At 46.7% G+C, this 19,551-nt stretch overlaps 1 protein-coding gene across 1 annotated transcript in view; it reads right to left on the bottom strand.

The window, feature by feature from the left end:
• Positions 1-16,437: 16,437 nt before the first annotated feature.
• vps50 (VPS50 subunit of EARP/GARPII complex) overlaps positions 16,438-19,551 on the bottom strand; it is a 105,852-nt gene continuing 102,738 nt past the window's right edge. The window contains exons 27-28 of the mRNA XM_079570538.1: positions 18,279-18,468; positions 16,438-17,409 (exon numbers count right to left, since the gene is read on the bottom strand). Coding sequence (XP_079426664.1) covers positions 17,290-17,409; positions 18,279-18,468 — 310 coding nt within the window. The 3' untranslated portion in view covers positions 16,438-17,289. The remainder of the gene's footprint in view (positions 17,410-18,278; positions 18,469-19,551) is intronic.

Genomic DNA, 19,551 nt, shown 5'->3' with positions numbered 1-19,551 from the left:
TTTGGGCGCCGCCTTTGTGTTCACGCCACCAGGATTTACACAGATGTGCTGTCACACATGCTTTGAAGAGAGGAATTAAAATGATGTGCGTCCAGTGAAATCAGTCGAGTGGTGAGTGAAACCTGGAGATGTTCTGTTTGAGGGCCATGGGGGGGGCCATGGGGGGGGGCGGACATGTTCCCGAAATCAACACGCTACACCTGGGCATCCTTTAGGTGCAGCTATTTTTCTCTTTTCACGTTTCTATCACACTATCTACTCAGGGTCAGTGAGAATATTTCAGTCACAGTAAAGTCACGTATTTGAGGTCTGTGTTTTTCTGGTTTAGTTCCGTTCAGGTCGGTTGTGGAGCCGCTGTAGAGCCGTTGTGGAGTCCTGATTTGGTCCAGTCTGAGAGCCATCCTATCATAAAACAAACGGCTGGTGCCAGATCACTGTATGTGTAAGCCTTTTGTGCAAAGCTTTGAGCGCACACGAGGACGTGGACTGAATCTTTTTTCATTTTCAGTGCACTCTCTCCTATAGGTGCTCACTTATGTCTGAGAGGTTTGTGGCTCTGATGAATGGGTCGTTTTCACTCCTAAAGCCGGGGGTTTACCACACAAACCCGCACAGTGTGGAATTAATGCCCTTCCTGGGAGAAAACATCCCACAGTGTTTGGAGGTGAAGGATCGGGGAACTATTTTGGAACATCCTGCAAAGATTTGAGATGAAATAATGGGGTGTAGTGGGAGAGCACAATCCAACATCAGTGATGAGAGCGCTTCATGCATCGATTAGCCGTGTGCTTAGTTTTTCACAGGTCTTAAGACATAATGTGATGGACCTGAATGACCTTCAGAAGCAGATTGAGCTGGAACTATAATATCTGCCTTCTCATTAGAAATTCAAAGCTAAATTCAAAACTTGGATATACCGAAAGGCCTGTAACAGCCTGTAACACTCACACCCCAGGACAGACCTCAGGCACTGATGGTCAGTGGGGAGTGAAGTGTAGAGTCCAGCTTTAGCTCAGTCTTATCGTCATGTCCAAAGCAGACACAGCAGAACCGTTCATCATTTGTTTTATGACGGGTTTTGTGGTGGTAGCTATGGTAACCGAGAAAGTGCCATCTGTAATTCCGGGGCCTATCCACATGGAACAAAAACTGGCACAACATTCAGGTCTTTCTGTCTGCTCAAATGCTATAGGTGTGAAAACATTTTTTCTGTTTGGAGATATGTTTCAAAAACTGTCTCACCCACGTGGAGTGTTGATGAACAGGGCCGTAGCCAGGATTTTAGAAATAATGAGTGCAATTTAGTGCAATCTGGTGTATCTGAGACAACCGTATTTCACATGAATCAGTGTTTTACACAGTAATAAGAATCAACAGGCTACATAATAATAATCATTCAGTGGAATACATATTTTTTCTCTTAAAATGAATGAGGAAAAATGCATATCTTTTTTTTCAAGTTGATTTTTTTAATCTAATTTGAATGTAATGAGATGTTTTTTCTTCATTTAAGCACAGATAGTTTTTTTTTATCAACTCAAATCAAGGGAAAATGTGACTATTTCAAGAAAATGTACTTCTGGCAGTGTTCACAGTTAGAATTATTTTTATGATTATATGATGCTATAATTATGTACAGTAAACATCCAGAGTTTGTGTTTTTCAATGGGGCCCCTCAGTCTCTATGCTGTGGGGCCCCAGACCCTCTGTTTCCCATGTCTGCTCCGTCTGTGAAAACTGTCTAAAACTAAAATCTCAGGATTCATGACTTTCTGTTTTTGTTGCTTTCATTTCGGATGGATTCGGAGGAAAGACTGAGGAGAAGGACCCATCACGGAAAGTCCACAGTGCCGTGCTTTATGACGTTTCCCTCCACAAACGCCGCTAAACCCATCGGCGAATTAAACCGCAGACAGGTGGCTGAAGGTTATCCAGTAACAGAGAACGGCTGAGGAAGGTACAGAAGCTGTGACTGAGGCGCGTTCAACCTTCCCTCGCCGGGTGCATCTTGTGCACATTACACAGCTCCGCAAAATGAACAGTTTGAGCTGCCTTCATAATGTATAACAAACCTCATTTTAGCTGCAGATCAAAGTTCTGCTCTGCTGCCCGGAGTCTGAATATCCTGTGTCTGCTGGAGCACACTCACTCAGCAGAGAGAACAAAGAAACGAGACCGAAAAGCCTGACCTCAATGACTGCATGATGACACATTCTAGAATAGGGGTGTCAAACATACGGCCCACGGGCCTGATCCGGTCCGCGAGTTGGTCTGGCCCCTGCCCTGTAGAGCATAAATTCCAGAGTATGTAAAAAAAAAGTAAGTCTCTAGCCCATTCCTGTGCGGAATTATGATTTTTTAAAGAATAACCAGAATGCTCATTCCAGCCACTAGGGGGCCTTACATTTAAAAAAAAAAAGGATAGAGTTCCACACGTGTCCAGCAGAGGGCAATACAGTGCAATACAAGTGTGAGCCGAAGCTACAGTCAAGTTGGGACTTTGATCAAATCACAGCTTATTATTATTCATTTATAGGAAACATTTTCTCTATTATAGCGGCCCGCGACCCGCAACCCGTGGCCCGCGGCCCGCAACCCGCCGTGGGAGCTGAATTTCGGCCCACGACTCAAAATGAGTCTGACACCCCTGATCTAGAACGTAAACACAACCTACTGACCGCTCCGCTGTGTAACAATCAAGTGCCAAAAACTGGCTGATCTTTTGTCCTGCTCTAACTGGCCTGTCCAGCTCGGTCCATGATGCCCCCGCTGCCCCGAGACAAAGACCTGACTCTCCGACTGTCTCCATAAGAACTGTATTAGACGTGTGAGAGACATGCATGAGGGCCTGTTCTCTCAGTCCTAACACTGTCATGATGAAGAGTCACAGTGCTGGTGACGGGAGCCTCCATCCTAACACTGTCATGATGAAGAGTCACTGTGCTGGTGACGGGAGCCTCCATCCTAACACTGTCATGATGAAGAGTCACTGTGCTGGTGACGGGAGCCTCCATCCTAACACTGTCATGATGAAGAGTCACTGTGCTGGTGACGGGAGCCTCCATCCTAACACTGTCATGATGAAGAGTCACTGTGACGGGAGCCTCCATCCTAACACTGTCATGATGAAGAGTCACTGTGCTGGTGACAGGAGCCTCCATCCTAACACTGTCATGATGAAGAGTCACTGTGCTGGTGACGGGAGCCTCCATCCTAACACTGTCATGATGAAGAGTCACTGTGCTGGTGACGGGAGCCCCCATCCTAACACTGTCATGATGAAGAGTCACAGTGACGGGAGCCTCCATCCTAACACTGTCATGATGAAGAGTCCCTGTGCTGGTGACGGGAGCCTCCATCCTAACACTGTCATGATGAAGAGTCACTGTGCTGGTGACGGGAGCCTCCATCCTAACACTGTCATGATGAAGAGTCACTGTGCTGGTGACGGGAGCCTCCACCCTAACACTGTCATGATGAAGAGTCACTGTGCTGGTGACAGGAGCCTCCATCCTAACACTGTCATGATGAAGAGTCACAGTGACGGGAGCCTCCATCCTAACACTGTCATGATGAAGAGTCACAGTGACGGGAGCCTCCATCCTAACACTGTCATGATGAAGAGTCCCTGTGCTGGTGACGGGAGCCTCCATCCTAACACTGTCATGATGAAGAGTCCCTGTGCTGGTGACGGGAGCCTCCATCCTAACACCGTCATGATGAAGAGTCCCTGTGACGGGAGCCTCCATCCTAACACTGTCATGATGAAGAGTCCCTGTGCTGGTGACAGGAGCCTCCATCCTAACACTGTCATGATGAAGAGTCACAGTGACGGGAGCCTCCATCCTAACACTGTCATGATGAAGAGTCCCTGTGCTGGTGACGGGAGCCTCCATCCTAACACCGTCATGATGAAGAGTCACAGTGACGGGAGCCTCCATCCTAACACCGTCATGATGAAGAGTCACTGTGCTGGTGACGGGAGCCTCCATCCTAACACTGTCATGATGAAGAGTCACTGTGCTGGTGACGGGAGCCTCCAGGTGTGGTCTTTGTCTGCAGCTACACACGCTCTGGAAGATATTTCCTTTTCATCACAGCATTATCATATTCCAGCCTCACTCCGCACACGCCAGCATTAGCATAAGTGTCTGTGGCCCTGCAGATGATTACCGCCTTCTGCCGCTCGCTCATTCTGCACAATAGAGGACTTATTCATTTCACCCGCGCCGCGGCGGCACCTGTCCTCACTCACTTCTACAACGATGTACTTTTCCACTTCACTCGCCCCCCCCCCCCCATGCTTTTGTCGTAGCATATTTCTAACATCAGTTCTTCACGGGGAGCATGTTTCAGAACTTTGAGGGAGCAATACTGTCACGTTCATTCCAACTGGGATTCCATCTAAATTTCTCTGAAAATAAAAGCACTGCTCGTCCATTTTCACTCAAAAAGTCTGTTCCAAATCCCACTCTGCTGCAGTTTGGCCTGGAATTGTGCACTTTTTCTTTTTTGTCAAACGTTTTCTCTTGTGTGTGATGTTGCTTTTGAAAGTCTCTTTGTGGCATTAAAATAGTATTAAAAAAGCATTGAATTTGATTTGCTGCCGCCTGCATAAACCCCAGGTAATACTGTATGACTTTATGAAGACTTTAATATCGGTGCGTTCCAGCAACGAGCAACTGCTGCTCACTGGAAAATGACGAGTTTCCTCCTCAGAGCGTTTCAGCGAGGGATGCACCGATACCAGTATCGGGTATCGGGCCGATGCCACATGTTTGTACTCATTCATCAGGTCCCGATACCAGAAACCGATACCACTTGTCGTGTGGCCGGCGCTCCTACAGGAGCAGCGAAAATAACAACAAACTGGAGAATTGTTTAGTGTTTAGCTCGGAGACATAGTCCCACCGTGTCCTGGATCTTCCACGAGGCCTTGTCCCACTAGGACATGCCTGGAACACCTCCAGAGGGAGGCCACCTCCTCAGCCACCTCAGCTGCTCCTTTCGACGTGAAGGAGCAGCGACTCTACTCCGAGCTCCTCCCGGGTAACTGAGCTCCTCACCCGATCTCGGAGGGTGCGCCCAGCCACCCTGCGAAGGAAACTCATTTCGGCCGCTTGTATTCGCGATCTTGTCCTTTCGGTCATTACCCAAATCTCATGACCATAGGTGAGGGCGGGAACGTAGATCGATTGGTAAATCGAGAGCTTTGCCCCGACTCAGCTCCCTCTTCACGGATGGAGTGAGATCGATTGTTGTAATAAATAAAATAAATTCAAGTATAGGGCCTTTAAGTGCAGTACCTCCGTAAACATCACTGACCACGTCCTCTGACCGCAGCTCTGGGGGAATCAGAAGGAGCTTCACCCACACCCGTGCACACAAGTATTCACTGAAGTCACTCAGCATTCAGCGGCTGTGACGATTGAAAGTGCACCTTCTTTTGGCTCCTTAAGCGCCCTCCGCTGGCAGCAGGGGGAATGAACCATCATAAACAAATATAAGCTGCTATATTTGTAAGGTGTGTCTCCTTGAAGCTTGTGAAAACAGAGCATGGTCCGCTCTTGTGCAGACGATGTACAGACTGGTTTCACGCTGTGGAAGACGCCGGCAGCCATTGTTCCCCTTCGTCCACCTCCTTCTCATCGACCGGCATCACCCAAACAAATAAAAGCCTTTTCTGAGATCCATGTTTTCTGCTGTCGTTGTTTGGATGTAGTTCACAGCAGCTACGCTCATTTCATCTCTGTCAGTAAACACAAATAACAGCTCCGTGTATTCAGCCAGTGTCACAAAAGAACTTCTTTTTTCTCTATTTTAACAGCAATATACAAAGCAAAGGTTTCCAAGAGTTTCAAATGGCACGTGCTGCACTGATTTCCGCCCTGTTTCATCAGTGAGTGACCTTCCAAACCTAGTGCTTTGAGGCCACGGAAAGATTTAAGATTTAAGACATGAGAAAGAAGAGAACCCTGTGATCAGTGTGGAGGAATGTTAGTTTCACAAGAATCTGAAAGTGCCTCGTGCTACTTTAACACAACTATCAAGTTTAGAGAACTTGGGACAACTTACTCTTTTCTCAAGTCATGGTTTAGATTAAAGCAATCACTTTGTTTTGCTGTGGATTAGTTTTTGTTGCTTTAAATTGATGACGTTCGTGCTTTGTTTCCAGTTCATGGGTTTCAAACTTTCAGAGTCGGCCCAGGCACTTTTACTAATGAAAATCGAAGGCGAACAGAGCAGCTCTTGGATGTTTCTGACCCACTAACTGTGAGCATTTGTTCACGGCTTCAGGCCCTGGGTTTATTTCTTTATTTATGAGTTTATTTGACAGGGACAGTACACATTAATGAACATTTCTGTAAATGTGTCAGCATTAGCAGCAAAGCTAGTTTTCAGCTGTCGTCCGTGGTGTATTACGCCAACAACAATTATAAAACATAAAACTATTTTAAAGTGGGAGCTACATACTCACATAACAGATGTTGATACAATTCATACAGTGATAACATCTGAATGTTTGTTCTGTGTCTTGCACAATAGAATGGATATTTTAATGCAAGGGCAGGTCATACAGTTGAAACAAAGGACATTATAAGGATAAATATGTACAATTATTTACAAGAAACCCCCTGTGCAGGATCCTCCTGACCCTCAGCTCAGTCCTGCATCAGGAGGTCTGTGCAGGGTCTAATGAGACATCGCTGAGTGGATTTCAAACAGTTTTTTAATTGAGTCCTGAATATGTTAAACATGGGGCATTCTCTTATCATGAGAGGGCTGATGTTCCAGATGTTACATCCTCTGAAAGAACAGTCTGCCCAAAGGTGGTCTGTCTGAAGGCACTTCACAGTCTCCTCTAACCGCAGACCGAGTGGCTCTGCCAGAGGAGGATTTCATCTTTATGACTTCCCTTAATGGCGGCGGTGCAAGTCCATGAAGTGTTTTGTAAACCACACAAGCAAATTTAAAGTATTTAAAATGTTCCCAGTTTAGAAGGTTATATTTCTCAAGAATGCGACAGTGGTTATGAAACAGGTTTTCTGGCAAAAATGTTAAAAGCTTTTTTATATAAAGATTCTATTTGCCTAAAAGTGGTTTCATTTGTAAGAGACCAGTTTGTAAAACAATATTCGATGTGTGAAAACACCACAGCAGAAACATCCTGGTGCCTGAAGTGTCATTGATGGCGAATATATCTGAAGTTATGAAGACTAAATGTAACAGTTTCACACATATTCTTGAGGTGACTTTTGAACGAGAGAGTAGAGTCTAGAACCACTCCAAGGTATTTGAGCTCTTGTACCAGTTGGAGCTCGTGAATGAGTAGTTTTTTTATTTTGTTTGGAAAAGATCATACATATGTGGGTGTTTCTGCTTCTGGAAGATCATTTATGTAAAGGAAAAAAAGAACCGGTCCTAAAATGGAGCCCTGTGGTACTCCCACTGTGCACCCTCGATAGACACTGTTGACCACAACACACTGCTTTCTATTGGTAAGATATTGTTTCATCCAGTTTATGGCGTTCTCTGAAAAATTAAAATGAGATCATTTGGTTAGCAGGGTTTTCAAAAGCCTTCTTTAAATCCAGAAATACGGCACCTACACAAGCGTTCTTATCTGAAAAGCTTTTGTTTTTTTTCTAAAAACACACTGATAGCACCCTCTGTTGAGTGACTCCTATTAAGATGTTTGGTTAATAGATTCACAACCATTTCTCTATCATTTTTGAGACTCCAGGTAAGATGTTAATAGGTCTGTAGTCATGCTTGTCAGTTTTGTCCCAGTTTTGAAAATTGGACTAACCACACCCACTTTCCAGGTGTCTGGGCCCATGGGGTGCTTCATTCACCATGTGGGTGATGGCCGGTGTCAGTGTGTCTTTATGCTCTTTTATAAAAGTGACATCAAGATGGAAGTCATCTTTAGCTTTGGAGCTGTTCAATGAACTAATAATGTCTCATCTATATTAAAGATCGGCTGTGCACGGCTTATTGGATTATTATTATTATTATTTAAGAGAAATGGGTCTATTGTGTTTTCATGTCTTTGAGTCCAGCACATGAAAGTGTTTCCCTGGTGTTCAGTCTGCTCTGCTCACAGGAGGTTCTTCTGTTCGCGTAAAAGTGCATGAAAATATAAAGGAAAGATCCCTCTCTGTGCCGTCCAAGATACTGAAGGTCAAAGCTACACGTAAGAGAGTGTGTGTGTGTGTGTGTGTGTGTGTGTGTGTGTGTGTGTGTGTGTGTGTGTGTGTGTGTGTGTGTGTGTGTGTGTGTGTGTGTGTGTGTGTGTGTGTGTGTGTGTGTGTGTGTGTGTGTGTGTGTGTGTGTGTGTGTGTGTGTGTGTGTGTGTGCGTGTGCAGAAACACCCCATGTAATGTGCTGATATAAATGCATGAGGCCCCGGGAGCCTGGGCAGACTGAGAAACAGGGGGAGTTCTGGGGCTGGACAAATCTAAAGGTTGCTATTAGGGCAGTTCATCCACTCCCTGAAGAGCACACACACTGGGCCTTTGTTTTTCTCCTCTCACACATGTTTTAGTTCTGACTTTTCTGACTGTACATTTAAGTGACATTAGGCCTTTCCCACTTGTATCCTCTCAGCCCTGCTCCGCCTACAGACGCTCACACCATTTACCACCACTCACATACATAAATAAAGAGGGAGCACGTTTAAATACTGACTTCTTTCCAACATCCCGATGCAGGAATGAGTTTAAAGCAAGTTTCACCATTAAATCTTTACCTGCCATGACGTGAAGCCTCGCTCTCATTGAGACGTTTTGATATCAAAGAAGAGCGCGGGATCTGCTTTACCTGCACACCCGCCCCAGGCCCAGCTCCAAACAAACCACCTGGAGACGCTTCTGTGCGGAGACTAACTCTTCTTGTCGTGAAGATCATCTTTCGAGCTGTTCATCGGAGCGTCCTAAAAGTGACACATGAGACACAACTTAGACTAAAACATCGTAAACACAGCCTTTAGTTTGACCATTTTTGTACTATTAGTATTTTGGACTTTTCACTTCCTTTTTGGACACTGACATAGAAAGTCAAACCCTTTTAAACCATGTTGTTACAATCAGGATCAGAGGGAGCGGCTCTCTGCAATGTCCCGACCAGGAACCAGGAGTCCCAGGAATGGAAAGAACCAAATTTACTCTTGTGAAATTGTAAAAGTCTCAATAAAAAACAAATACGAGTCAAGCATTTGGTACAAGACTCTTTCATGAGCGGCTGTTTAATAATAGCAGAGATACAAGTATGAAAGGCTTCACAGTGACTGTTCTGTTCATACATGTGGAACATTAAGGGTTGTGCGTGTGAGGGAGTTCCATTGTAAAGGTCCGTGTACTTCCCAGGCTCCGGCACGTACCTGGCACACACCGGGCCCTAATGGCTCAGATCACATGAGACGGGGCCTCCTCTGTCGTCTGGCTCCTGACTTCAGCGACTCACGGAACAGAACAACGGACCCGAACAGCTCCTCAGAGCAGGGCCGGCATGTGGCCTGTTTGTTCAGCAGACGGAGCTCCAGAACACGGGGAAGAGGAGCTCGTTTACCCTCACAGGTCTCAGCTGGGGCAAATACATGGCGTCAGTTCTGATGGAAAAAGATAATGTGTTTTTTCATTACACCGGCACAACAGACACCAGGGAACTGCAGGCGTGTTACTGGAGGGGCTGGCGGATTGTTACCAGTATCGGATTCGGGAAGAGATGGGATTTACGGCTCTTTACTGGGATTCATTTATTTCAAAGAGCCGGTCAGAATACTGGCTCTTTTAATAACGCCAGAAAACAGAGACTTTTTCTTCATTTAAATCATCTAAAATGACAAAGGGGCTGATATTTAGGCTGTGAAAAACCTGTTTGTGAATCCAGTCTAATAAAAGAGGCTGTAACTTTCCGGGGTTGGGCTGATTCCTGTGATTGTTCGGGAGGTTCAGGGGAGTTCAGGGGGGTTCAGGGGGGTTCAGGGGGGTTCAGGGTCACCTTAAAGAGCCGCTCGGTCACTAATCAGCATTTTACAACATGTATTTTGAATCGTTTTCCACTTTTCACTTGAAGCTATTTATCTTGATGACACAGAAGTGGATGGTCTTAACCAGGAGTGCCTAAAGTGCGGCCTGGGGGCCAAGTGCGGCCCTCCGGCTTCTTCTGGAATCTGCTCACATCGCCAGAGATGGTACGAGTTTCATGATCCCACACAAGTGTAACGAGAGGAACTCAGTCATGATCTTTGTGCGTGACTGAGGGCACGCACAAAGACCAGACAGGTACGGATCAACTCGTCTAAGCTCAGGTAAGAACATATCTCAGTGTGGAGAAACTGTGGCCTGTTCCTTTAAGGGAGAACAGTCTCACACCGCCATCGTCTCTTTGGCCTGAGAACTTCACTCAGCATTTATTGTGCTCAGAGACGTCTCAGTGTCTTACATGATCTTACGTCAAGTGCAGGATTAACATAAACGTAAACATTCTGTCAGCATCCAGTAAAAAGGAGACAGCTCCAGCCTGGAGAAACAACAAACCACATCTATGTCGTGGGAAAAATGTCGTTTCAGCTGAAATTTCAAATGGACTCATGTTATAGGGTTTGATCAAAGTGGACAGGAGCCTTTCAGATGTAAATACTGCTGTTAAGTTGCACAAGGCAAAAATGGAATGGTCGTTGGGTAAATGTGTGTGAGTGACCCTCCTCTGGACGTCCCTGGAGATGAGTGTAACCCGTCCGGACAGCGCGGTGTGATCCGCTGCTTTGGCTCGCGGCCCGGGTTCTTAGAATGGAGACTTTCTAACATTATTCAGTCCGTTTAATAAACAGGCAGTTCTGTTCCAGCGTATACGCCTCAGAGATGACTCAGCAGGTCCGGTGCCAACGCGGCTTTGAGGTTCTTTTCTGTTCAGTCCATTACTCAGGCTCAGTCTGTGTTGAATCTGCACTTTGTTTCTGGTCACCTGTTCTGCTGAAGCCTGTTCCATGTCACTCCTGGTCTATGTCTGTGTGTCCTGGATGTGCTGGGTCTGTGTGTCCTGGAACAGGCTCTGCTGCGGCGCTGTCTGGACTTGACGTTCCAGAATCCGGCGCTGTAGAAAAGGCTGAGCTGTGCTGCGCACCTTCACCTCTCCTCAGCTCGGCCTCGGGTCTGATGTCAGGCTCGGCTGGGCTCGCGGGCGGAGGCGCGTGGCTACGGCATGATCTGATAGAGCCGTTAAAGAGAAACATGAGCTAAATCTGAGCTCTATATACACTGGAGCCGCTAACTGTGGAGACAACCCCACAGAGAGGAGGAGTTCAGAGGTTCTCTCTTCATCTGGTCAGTCCAATGTGCACATGCAGAACAAAAAGTAAAGCAGCACAAGGTCAAATGGCACGTCAGGTGCTCGCCAGCAGCTGAGCAAACATAGCAACACTTTTGTTTTTGGTCATTTCTCATGCGCTGAACTCAAAGACGTTTTCTATAAACACAACTGACCCATGAGCTCCATCATCCCCCTCTGAGTGAGACATGTCAATGCTGATCAGACTCATGAATATTGCACAGGAGCGCTCGCCACTGTTTCAACTGTTAAACATCCCACATCAGCCTCTCCGCTCCGAGGGGCCTCCGTCCCCCCCCGACAAAAATACAAATCAGCTCGATTTTCAGCTCCTTCAGAGTCCGGCTCGATCAAGCTGTTCAGATCACATCAGACAGACAGGAAAGAGAACGGCAACAACATCCAAAATGTCACTGTTTTACACAGTGTAACCTGGATATTTCCCTCTGAGGAGTTTATCACAAAAAACAATCACACATTCATATTAAGCTTCCTTTGCTCTCATTCACGGGACCTTTTTTGCCCCTTCAGCTCCTAGTGCAGCTCCTCGTGCAGCTCCTCGTGGAGCTCCTCGTGCAGCTCCTCGTGCTGCTCCTCGTGCAGCTCCTCGTGCAGCTCCTCGTGCAGCTCCTCGTGCAGCTCCTCGTGCAGCTCCTCGTGCTGCTCCTCGTGCAGCTCCTCGTGCAGCTCCTCGTGCAGCTCCTCGTGCAGCTCCTTGAGGACTGAAGAGGAGGGAGTGGATGTCCATGTCGCTGTGAGTGGAGCTGAGTGACCAGGAGGTCCTCAGTCACACTGCAGTACAGGACGTAGAGTGGACATTTCGAACACTCAGACACTCCGTGACCATCACCACATGTGGCTGTGTGACTGTGCACGGCCTCATTATTATCATTAGTATCATTAGATCTACACTGACAGTAAGCACAGCACAGGTGTGACGGCCGTGTGTTTTCTGAGGCGCTCTCTCTCCACAGTCTGTTTGTTTTTCACGGTTTGAGAACAAGCATCAGAAGTTCAAACTACAGCTATACCACTGAACTCTAGAGGAGGCGATAAACTTCAACTCCACATGTTGGATCCACAGATGAAACGCTGCTCGCCGGCCGGGCCGCTATGGGTAGATTGATTTTTCTCCTTTTTTGTAATCCCTCCTCTTGCTGCTTGGTTTCCCTGTGTCAAGTGTGTGTTTGTAGATCACAGTGTTTGCAGAGCTGTTGTGTTTGGATGTGGCCACATCAACTACGATTTACTGACAATGACAATGATGACAATGATCACATGAGGTATTTAAACCTGGTCAGGTACAGCTGTGTCACACTGACCTAAGGATCTAAACACGACGTCCCCCTCAGAGCACCTGGTCCTCCGGTTATCCTGGCTCTCCCCTGTGGATGGATCTGTCGGTGCAAACGCCTCACTGTGTCAGTCTCTCACTGACAAAGGGCCCCTCCCATCTGATGATGGTGTTTTTATAGTCAGAGATAATATCCAGCGGTCTGAGTATGATGAAGGACAGCCTCCTCCTCGTCCAACCATCCGTGTTGGGCTCGGTCCTGATCCGAGCGCCCCCTCTGACCTCTGGAGGAAGTTGAGCACGGTGAACCCGGGACATGCATAAAACATGGGCAGCTAATCCTGCCCTGGACGAACAAAGGAAAGGTTTCAGTAAATAGAGAACACTGATTAGTGGATAAGCCCTCGCCCTGTGGGACCCCCCCTGTGGGACCTCCCCTGTGGGACCACCTGACCCCTTCTGAGCCCTCAGATCAAACGGCCCGGAGCCGGCTGAGGATCAGGCCGTCAGAGGTCCACGTCGGTCTCTTTCGAGACTGAGGGTCGGGGAAAGTCAGGCAGAAACGCATCAAACTGGAGCTCAAGTCAGAGTGTCCATACAGGGGCCAGTAGTTCTCCCATCATGCTCTCCTCCACAGTCAGGAGCAGGCCTTGGCACTGCTGAACAACACCCCCAGGCTCACATTCACTACGCTCCGGGTCCGGTCCTGATCCAGTCCGGGTTTGCCCCAAACTACCACTCACAGTGAGTCCGGCTGACACTGTGGCCGGCTCCGGCTAGTCCGGTGTCAGGACAGGTTTAGGTCTGATCAGTATCGAAGGCAGGAACCCAAAATAATTCTCTCTTTAGATCCAAGTTTTGATTCTGTTGGTCCAGAGACAGAATTAAAGGATGTGATTTTTTTTTCCGCTTCATTTTCCCCTAAATTTCCACCAAGTTTCCCCACATTTTTCACCCATCCATTGACATTGGAGATACTGTAAATTTACAAATCTTCCAAACATTGTTCTGTTTCCAGGTTTTAAAAGACAAATATTGTTTATAGGTGTCACGGGGCTTTGTGCACACGAGTAACTCTATTAAAAACAACAATACACAACGCAGAGGAAAGTTTAAAGTTTATTTCCTACAAAAATCAAAGGTTTAAAAGTATAGTCCAGGCCTAGGCTAAAATGGTCCAAGAAGCGTCTAAAAAAGGGGGGGGGGTGCACTGCCCGCTCTCCACAGCTCCTTCGTAGCCGCTCCGAACGGGAAGCCTAGAAGACAGGCCGTCAATACCACAGGCCAGTGACAGGTTAAGTGTAGCCCTGCGCGCACAGCTTCATGGAAGAGGCACTTCGCTGGGAGGAGGGGGGTCGCCGTACTCTCCCCCCCTCCACAGTTCCCATGACGCGTCCTGTCACCGGCCGCTCTTGCTGTCCCGTTGCCCCGCCGGCGTGTGCGCTCAGTCCCGGCTGGTCCCACTGCTCACTCCCACTCGCTCTGGTCACGCCCAGCTCTCACACCCGGTCTCCAGTCGCCCCGTGACATAGGTATCGGAAAGAATACTGTTTAGGTATCGGTATCGAAAACCAAGTATCGTTAAAGTACTCGTATCGAAAAACTAACGGTGTCCAGCCCTAGTCAGTAGAAGTCGACCGAAGTAGGTTTTCCGAAAGGCCGACGCCAATCTGCTCATACCGTATTTTTGACCGATATTTTTAGCCGATTTTTCCACATGTCTGGTCTATAATCCTGTAAAAAACAAATACTTGGCTGCTCCGGAAGTGGCTGATTTTATTGTATTACTTTAGGCGATTCAATAGTTTCCGCCTCAGCTTTGATTAGCTGCCGTTAGCATTAGCGTTGTTGCTAACCACGATCAAAAATACAATTGCGATGGTTAAAACTGAGTGAGTGAATTCTCCACATACTAACCTGAGTCAAACTTGGGGCGAACATTTGACTTTGCAAAGTTCCTCTGTCCCCCTGAGGTCCAGGACGTCGTGGGAGCGCTCGCCCCGACCTCGCTCGAAAAAACGAGAGATGCCGTTTCCGGAGATCTGGACTTTTGCTGAGCGCCAATATTGTAAAATCCCGAAAGATTGGCCGACCTCTACTAGTCGGGATATAAATGTTACATGATGGTTGATAACTGCCCACTCAGCTCCGTCCTGCCTCCACTGCCCATTACACATTGGTATTACGTTACTCGGGCTGACCCCCCGTTCACCTTGTCCCACAGGCAGAGAGCAGGTGTTTTCATCAGCGGGGCGCACAGAAAAACAAAACCATTTACACGCTGCGGTCCAGCTCGGGTCATTATGAGCACTGGGCAGGGGGAAACTGAGCGGTCAGCAGCTTAGAGCGTGGCGGCTTTATATTCTCGGTCTCTTCTTAGATCAGCCTCAGCAGCTCGTGGGTCTCCTCACGGCTCCTGTACAGTAAAATCTATTTGTAAAGTTACAGAGGCTCATGACGGGGCACTCCTCAGATCTTATCCCAGGACGGTCATGTAGCTCTAACATACAGCTCTCACACACGCAGAGCTCAGAGTCCACACCAGTGACACACACGAGTGGAGCGCAGTAGTTAAAGTGCAGGACGAGATGACGACTCAAGAGCCTTCTTCTAGGATGGACAACTCCTGTACGACTGAGAGCTTCCACAGTCATCTATCTTGCCGTAAGACAATGGACAGGGTTTATCCAGGCAGAAGCAAGTCAAATCTATTGCCATTTTAATGCCCAAATGCTATATTTTAATGCCACAAACAGAAGAAAAACTCGATGCATATTTCATTTCTTAGGATTTCCAACATGTCATCAGAGGGAAGATAATTGGACAAACTTAACATATTTAAGACCATCATTTTGGTATTATACAGTAAGAATTAAAGCTTTTTAATGCCCTGCAGAAACCTCGTCTTTCCCCGGAAGATGATTTTAGTAAAACATTTAACAAAAGGAGGAACAAATGCGGAGTCGGCATGAACACGTTTATTAGATCAGAATCACAATCTCAACACACATCATTGATTTACAATAGTGTTCACTGTCCCCAGCCTGGATAAATAGACATAAATAATAGACATTTGTCATACGCTAAGTCACCACCACAGACAGTCCATCGGGGGCGCTGCAGCGCAGAGGAAACTCGTTATAAAGAAGGTTAGTATGTTCGCATGTGTTCGGGCCGTTCCTGGCAGCGCCCTCTGGCTGTAGCCTCAGGAAGTTGATGTCTTTTAACAAATCTGTCCTTTCTGTCTCTGTGACCGTCACAGTCCTGGACCTACGTACATCTAGCTTTATATAGGCTTTACAAGTGGACATAGAAGGCATAGCTGTGCCTTAGAAACATTCTCTTGAGCGCCTCAGTGTGGAGATTTTACCTTGTGTAGCTTGAGATGATGATATGTGATGTACGAGAGGAAAGGACAGTTTTTGTTCCCTCTTCCACGCAACATAAGAAAAACTCCATGAAGTGAGACAATACTCCCATGATTGAACAACAGTGTGGCTTAAAGTCGATACATGGGACATGATACATAAGAGGCCCAGGCTGTGGAGCTGCCACTGCCCCATTCGGCGGCACTCAGGGTCATCGGTAAGTGTAGGAACGATTCATTTGAATTAGAGATTTCATTGTTTACTTCATGCAGAATCAGAGACTTTGATGATGCATCAACTTCAAGTGTGTAAAAAGAGTCAAACATGCTTAATGTCCAGGTGTGTTTTCACCTTCAGCAAGTGGCTCAATTGTAGAAAATAAACTTGCTTTGGGGCGTCTCAGGATTTAATTTCCATTTTTTCAAACTCAAAACATAGGCCCTTAATGAGCATGCATCTGGCACCAGTGGGAAGTATCCAAAGTTAAAAGATTAAACAAGCAGCCATTAACAGCATCTTATCAAAATGATGGCCTAAGAAAATGCAGTTGGAGTGCTGGAGGTCTGGGCTTTGAAAGTGTGGAGGACTCTTCTTGATTCTATCTTGACTCCATCTATTCACCTTATTCATTAACTCACGGTTGGCGGCGCCATCTTGTGTTCATGGCCAGACTGCAGGACTAGTTTAATTTATCATAATGACGCAACATGTGACGTTTGGCTGTGTAAATATATTGTTCGGCTTTGGTTCTTTACAGATCCTCACAGCCGAACCATTAATGCTGAGTCACAACAGAAATCTTGTGATACTATAGTTAAAAATAATGTGAATTCACTTTTTCACTCCGTCTTCCCGCTCTGTGATCAGCCCGAGGCCACACAAACTTATTTCCTTTGAGCTTTTTCACAAGTTTTCCATTTATTCCCATTTATTTTGTCACTCTCTGTAAGCGTATATTGTGTGTATTGAAAACCACGTGGGCGTGGCTGAATAAGGTGAATAAGCAAGAAACAGAAAGCACAGTACGGAGCGCTTCAGCAGTAGAAGAACAAACCACTGCAGGTTGGACGAGTGAACATTATAACATGGTTAAAAGCTCAAACATTTTGCATGATATGTCTCCTTCTTAAGGATCTGTGAGAAAGTGCCTGAAGTTTGTGATTCAGCCTAGTTACAGTCCCAGTGCACATGAAGTTAGATTACACAGAGCAAACAAAGCACGTTTTGGACTGACGAGTGACTTTCCAGCTGCGTGTGGACGTGGACAGGTCCACAGATGTTCTTCAGCCTCGGTCTCTACCTCTTGGGGCGGTCGATGTCGTCAATAGCCGCCAGGAGCTTCTGCCGAGCCTTCTTGTTGATGTGAGAGCCCAGGCACACGTTCACCAGGTTGGCCAGCTGCTTCATGGAGTATTCCTGGAGAGCACAAACACAGGGCGAAAGCTTGAACCTCCAAACAAGTCTGCACCGCGACTCATAATCTGATGTCCATGACCAAATGGGATGGTTGGAACTGCCTCACACCAGCTAAACACCCTGTCGCTGTCGGTTTCAGGCTTTCTCGTCTTTCCTCGGTCTATAAAGAACTTTCACACAGCGGAGACTTGGACTAACGTGTGAGGTTGTACTTATTTTCTACAGCTGCTTTACTTACTTACTGTAATACTAAAGCTGGACACAAACTATGTTCACATGAAACAGACAGGATTATTGCAGCTGATGCCACAGAGGGAGGCACTTATCTTTCCATTGGCACAAGGGGAAGGCTAAGCTAAGCGGCACGGTAGCACAACGGTTAGTGCTCTCGCTTCAACGCTAGAAGGTCCGGGTTCGATTCCCACCAGGGACGGGGCCTTTCTGTGTGGAGTTTGTATGTTCTCCCCGTGTCTGCGTAGGTTTCCTCCGGGCACTCCGGTTTCCCCTACCACTAAAAACATGCACAATAGGTCAGGATGAATGATGTGTGAGTGAAAGTAGTGGTGGTCAGAGGGTCCGTTGGCGCAGACGTGTGTAGTCGCGAAAGCGCCTCTGACAGTCTCCCCCAGGGGAAACTGAAGCTACAAACGTAGCTTTCCACCACTGAGTATGGAGTGAATGTACAATTGTCTCATGTAAAGCGCTTTGTGACTATATGTCTGTGAAAGGCGCTATATAAATAAAGATCTTCTTCTTCTTCTTCTTCTAAGCTAACTGCAGCGAAAGCTAACCTCAGCGTGAAGTAGTCACAGATATAGGACACATACAGGAATATCACAGCACTCCTCGTGCCCTGCGCTCTGACTTACCCGGTGGTTCTTGATGAACTGCTCCATGTCGTTCTCAGTCAGGTAGTAGGCCTTGATGTAGGTCTCGACAAACTCCTTATCGGGGATGGGCCGCAGGTCAGTGAGCTTCTCCAGCTTCATCAGGAACTGTTGGAAGTCCAGCTGCATCAGAGCGCGGCCCTCGTTACTGCACTTCTTCACGTTAGCATATCTACAGAGGACATATATGCTAAGTGTTAGCGTATCTCTACAGAGGACAGATGCTAAGTGTTAGCGTATCTCCCCAAAGGACAGATGCTAAGTGTTAGCATATCTCTACAGAAGACAGATGCCAAGTGTTAGCGTATCTCTACTGAGGACAGATGCTAAATGTTAGCGAATATCTACAGAGGACAGATGCTAAGTGTTAGCGTATCTCTACAGAAGACAGATGCTAAGTGTTAGCGTATCTCTACAGAGGACAGATGCTAAGTGTTAGCGTATCTCTACAGAAGACAGATGCTAAGTGTTAGCGTATCTCTACAGAAGACAGATGCTTAGTGTTAGCGTATCTCTACAGAGGACAGATGCTAAGTGTTAGCGAATATCTACAGAGGACAGATGCTAAGTGTTAGCGTATCTCTACAGAAGACAGATGCTAAGTGTTAGCGTATCTCTACAGAAGACAGATGCTAAGTGTTAGCGTATCTCTACAGAGGACAGATGCTAAGTGTTAGCGAATATCTACAGAGGACAGATGCTAAGTGTTAGCGTATCTCTACAGAAGACAGATGCTAAGTGTTAGCGTATCGACACAGGACAGATGCTAAGTGTTAGTATATCGACACAGGACAGATGCTAAGTGTTACGGTATCGACACAGGACAGATGCTAAGTGTTAGTATATCGACACAGGACAGATGCTAAGTGTTAGCGTATCGACACAGGACAGATGCTAAGTGTTAGGGTATAAACACAGGACAGATGCTAAGTGTTAGCGTATCGACACAGGACAGATGCTAAGTGTTAGTGTATCGACACAGGACAGATGCTAAGTGTTAGTATATCGACACAGGACAGATGCTAAGTGTTAGCGTATCGACACAGGACAGATGCTAAGTGTTAGGGTATAAACACAGGACAGATGCTAAGTGTTAGGGTATAAACACAGGACAGATGCTAAGTGTTAGCGTATCGACACAGGACAGATGCTAAGTGTTAGTAGATCGACACAGGACAGATGCTAAGTGTTAGTATATCGACACAGGACAGATGCTAAGTGTTAGTATATCGACACAGGACAGATGCTAAGTGTT

This window comes from Gobius niger, assembly GCF_951799975.1.
Source record: "Gobius niger genome assembly, chromosome: 14".
NCBI lineage: Eukaryota > Metazoa > Chordata > Actinopteri > Gobiiformes > Gobiidae > Gobius > Gobius niger.
Note: the sequence above shows the minus strand (reverse complement) of the source record. Positions and strands in the feature narration are given on the sequence as shown.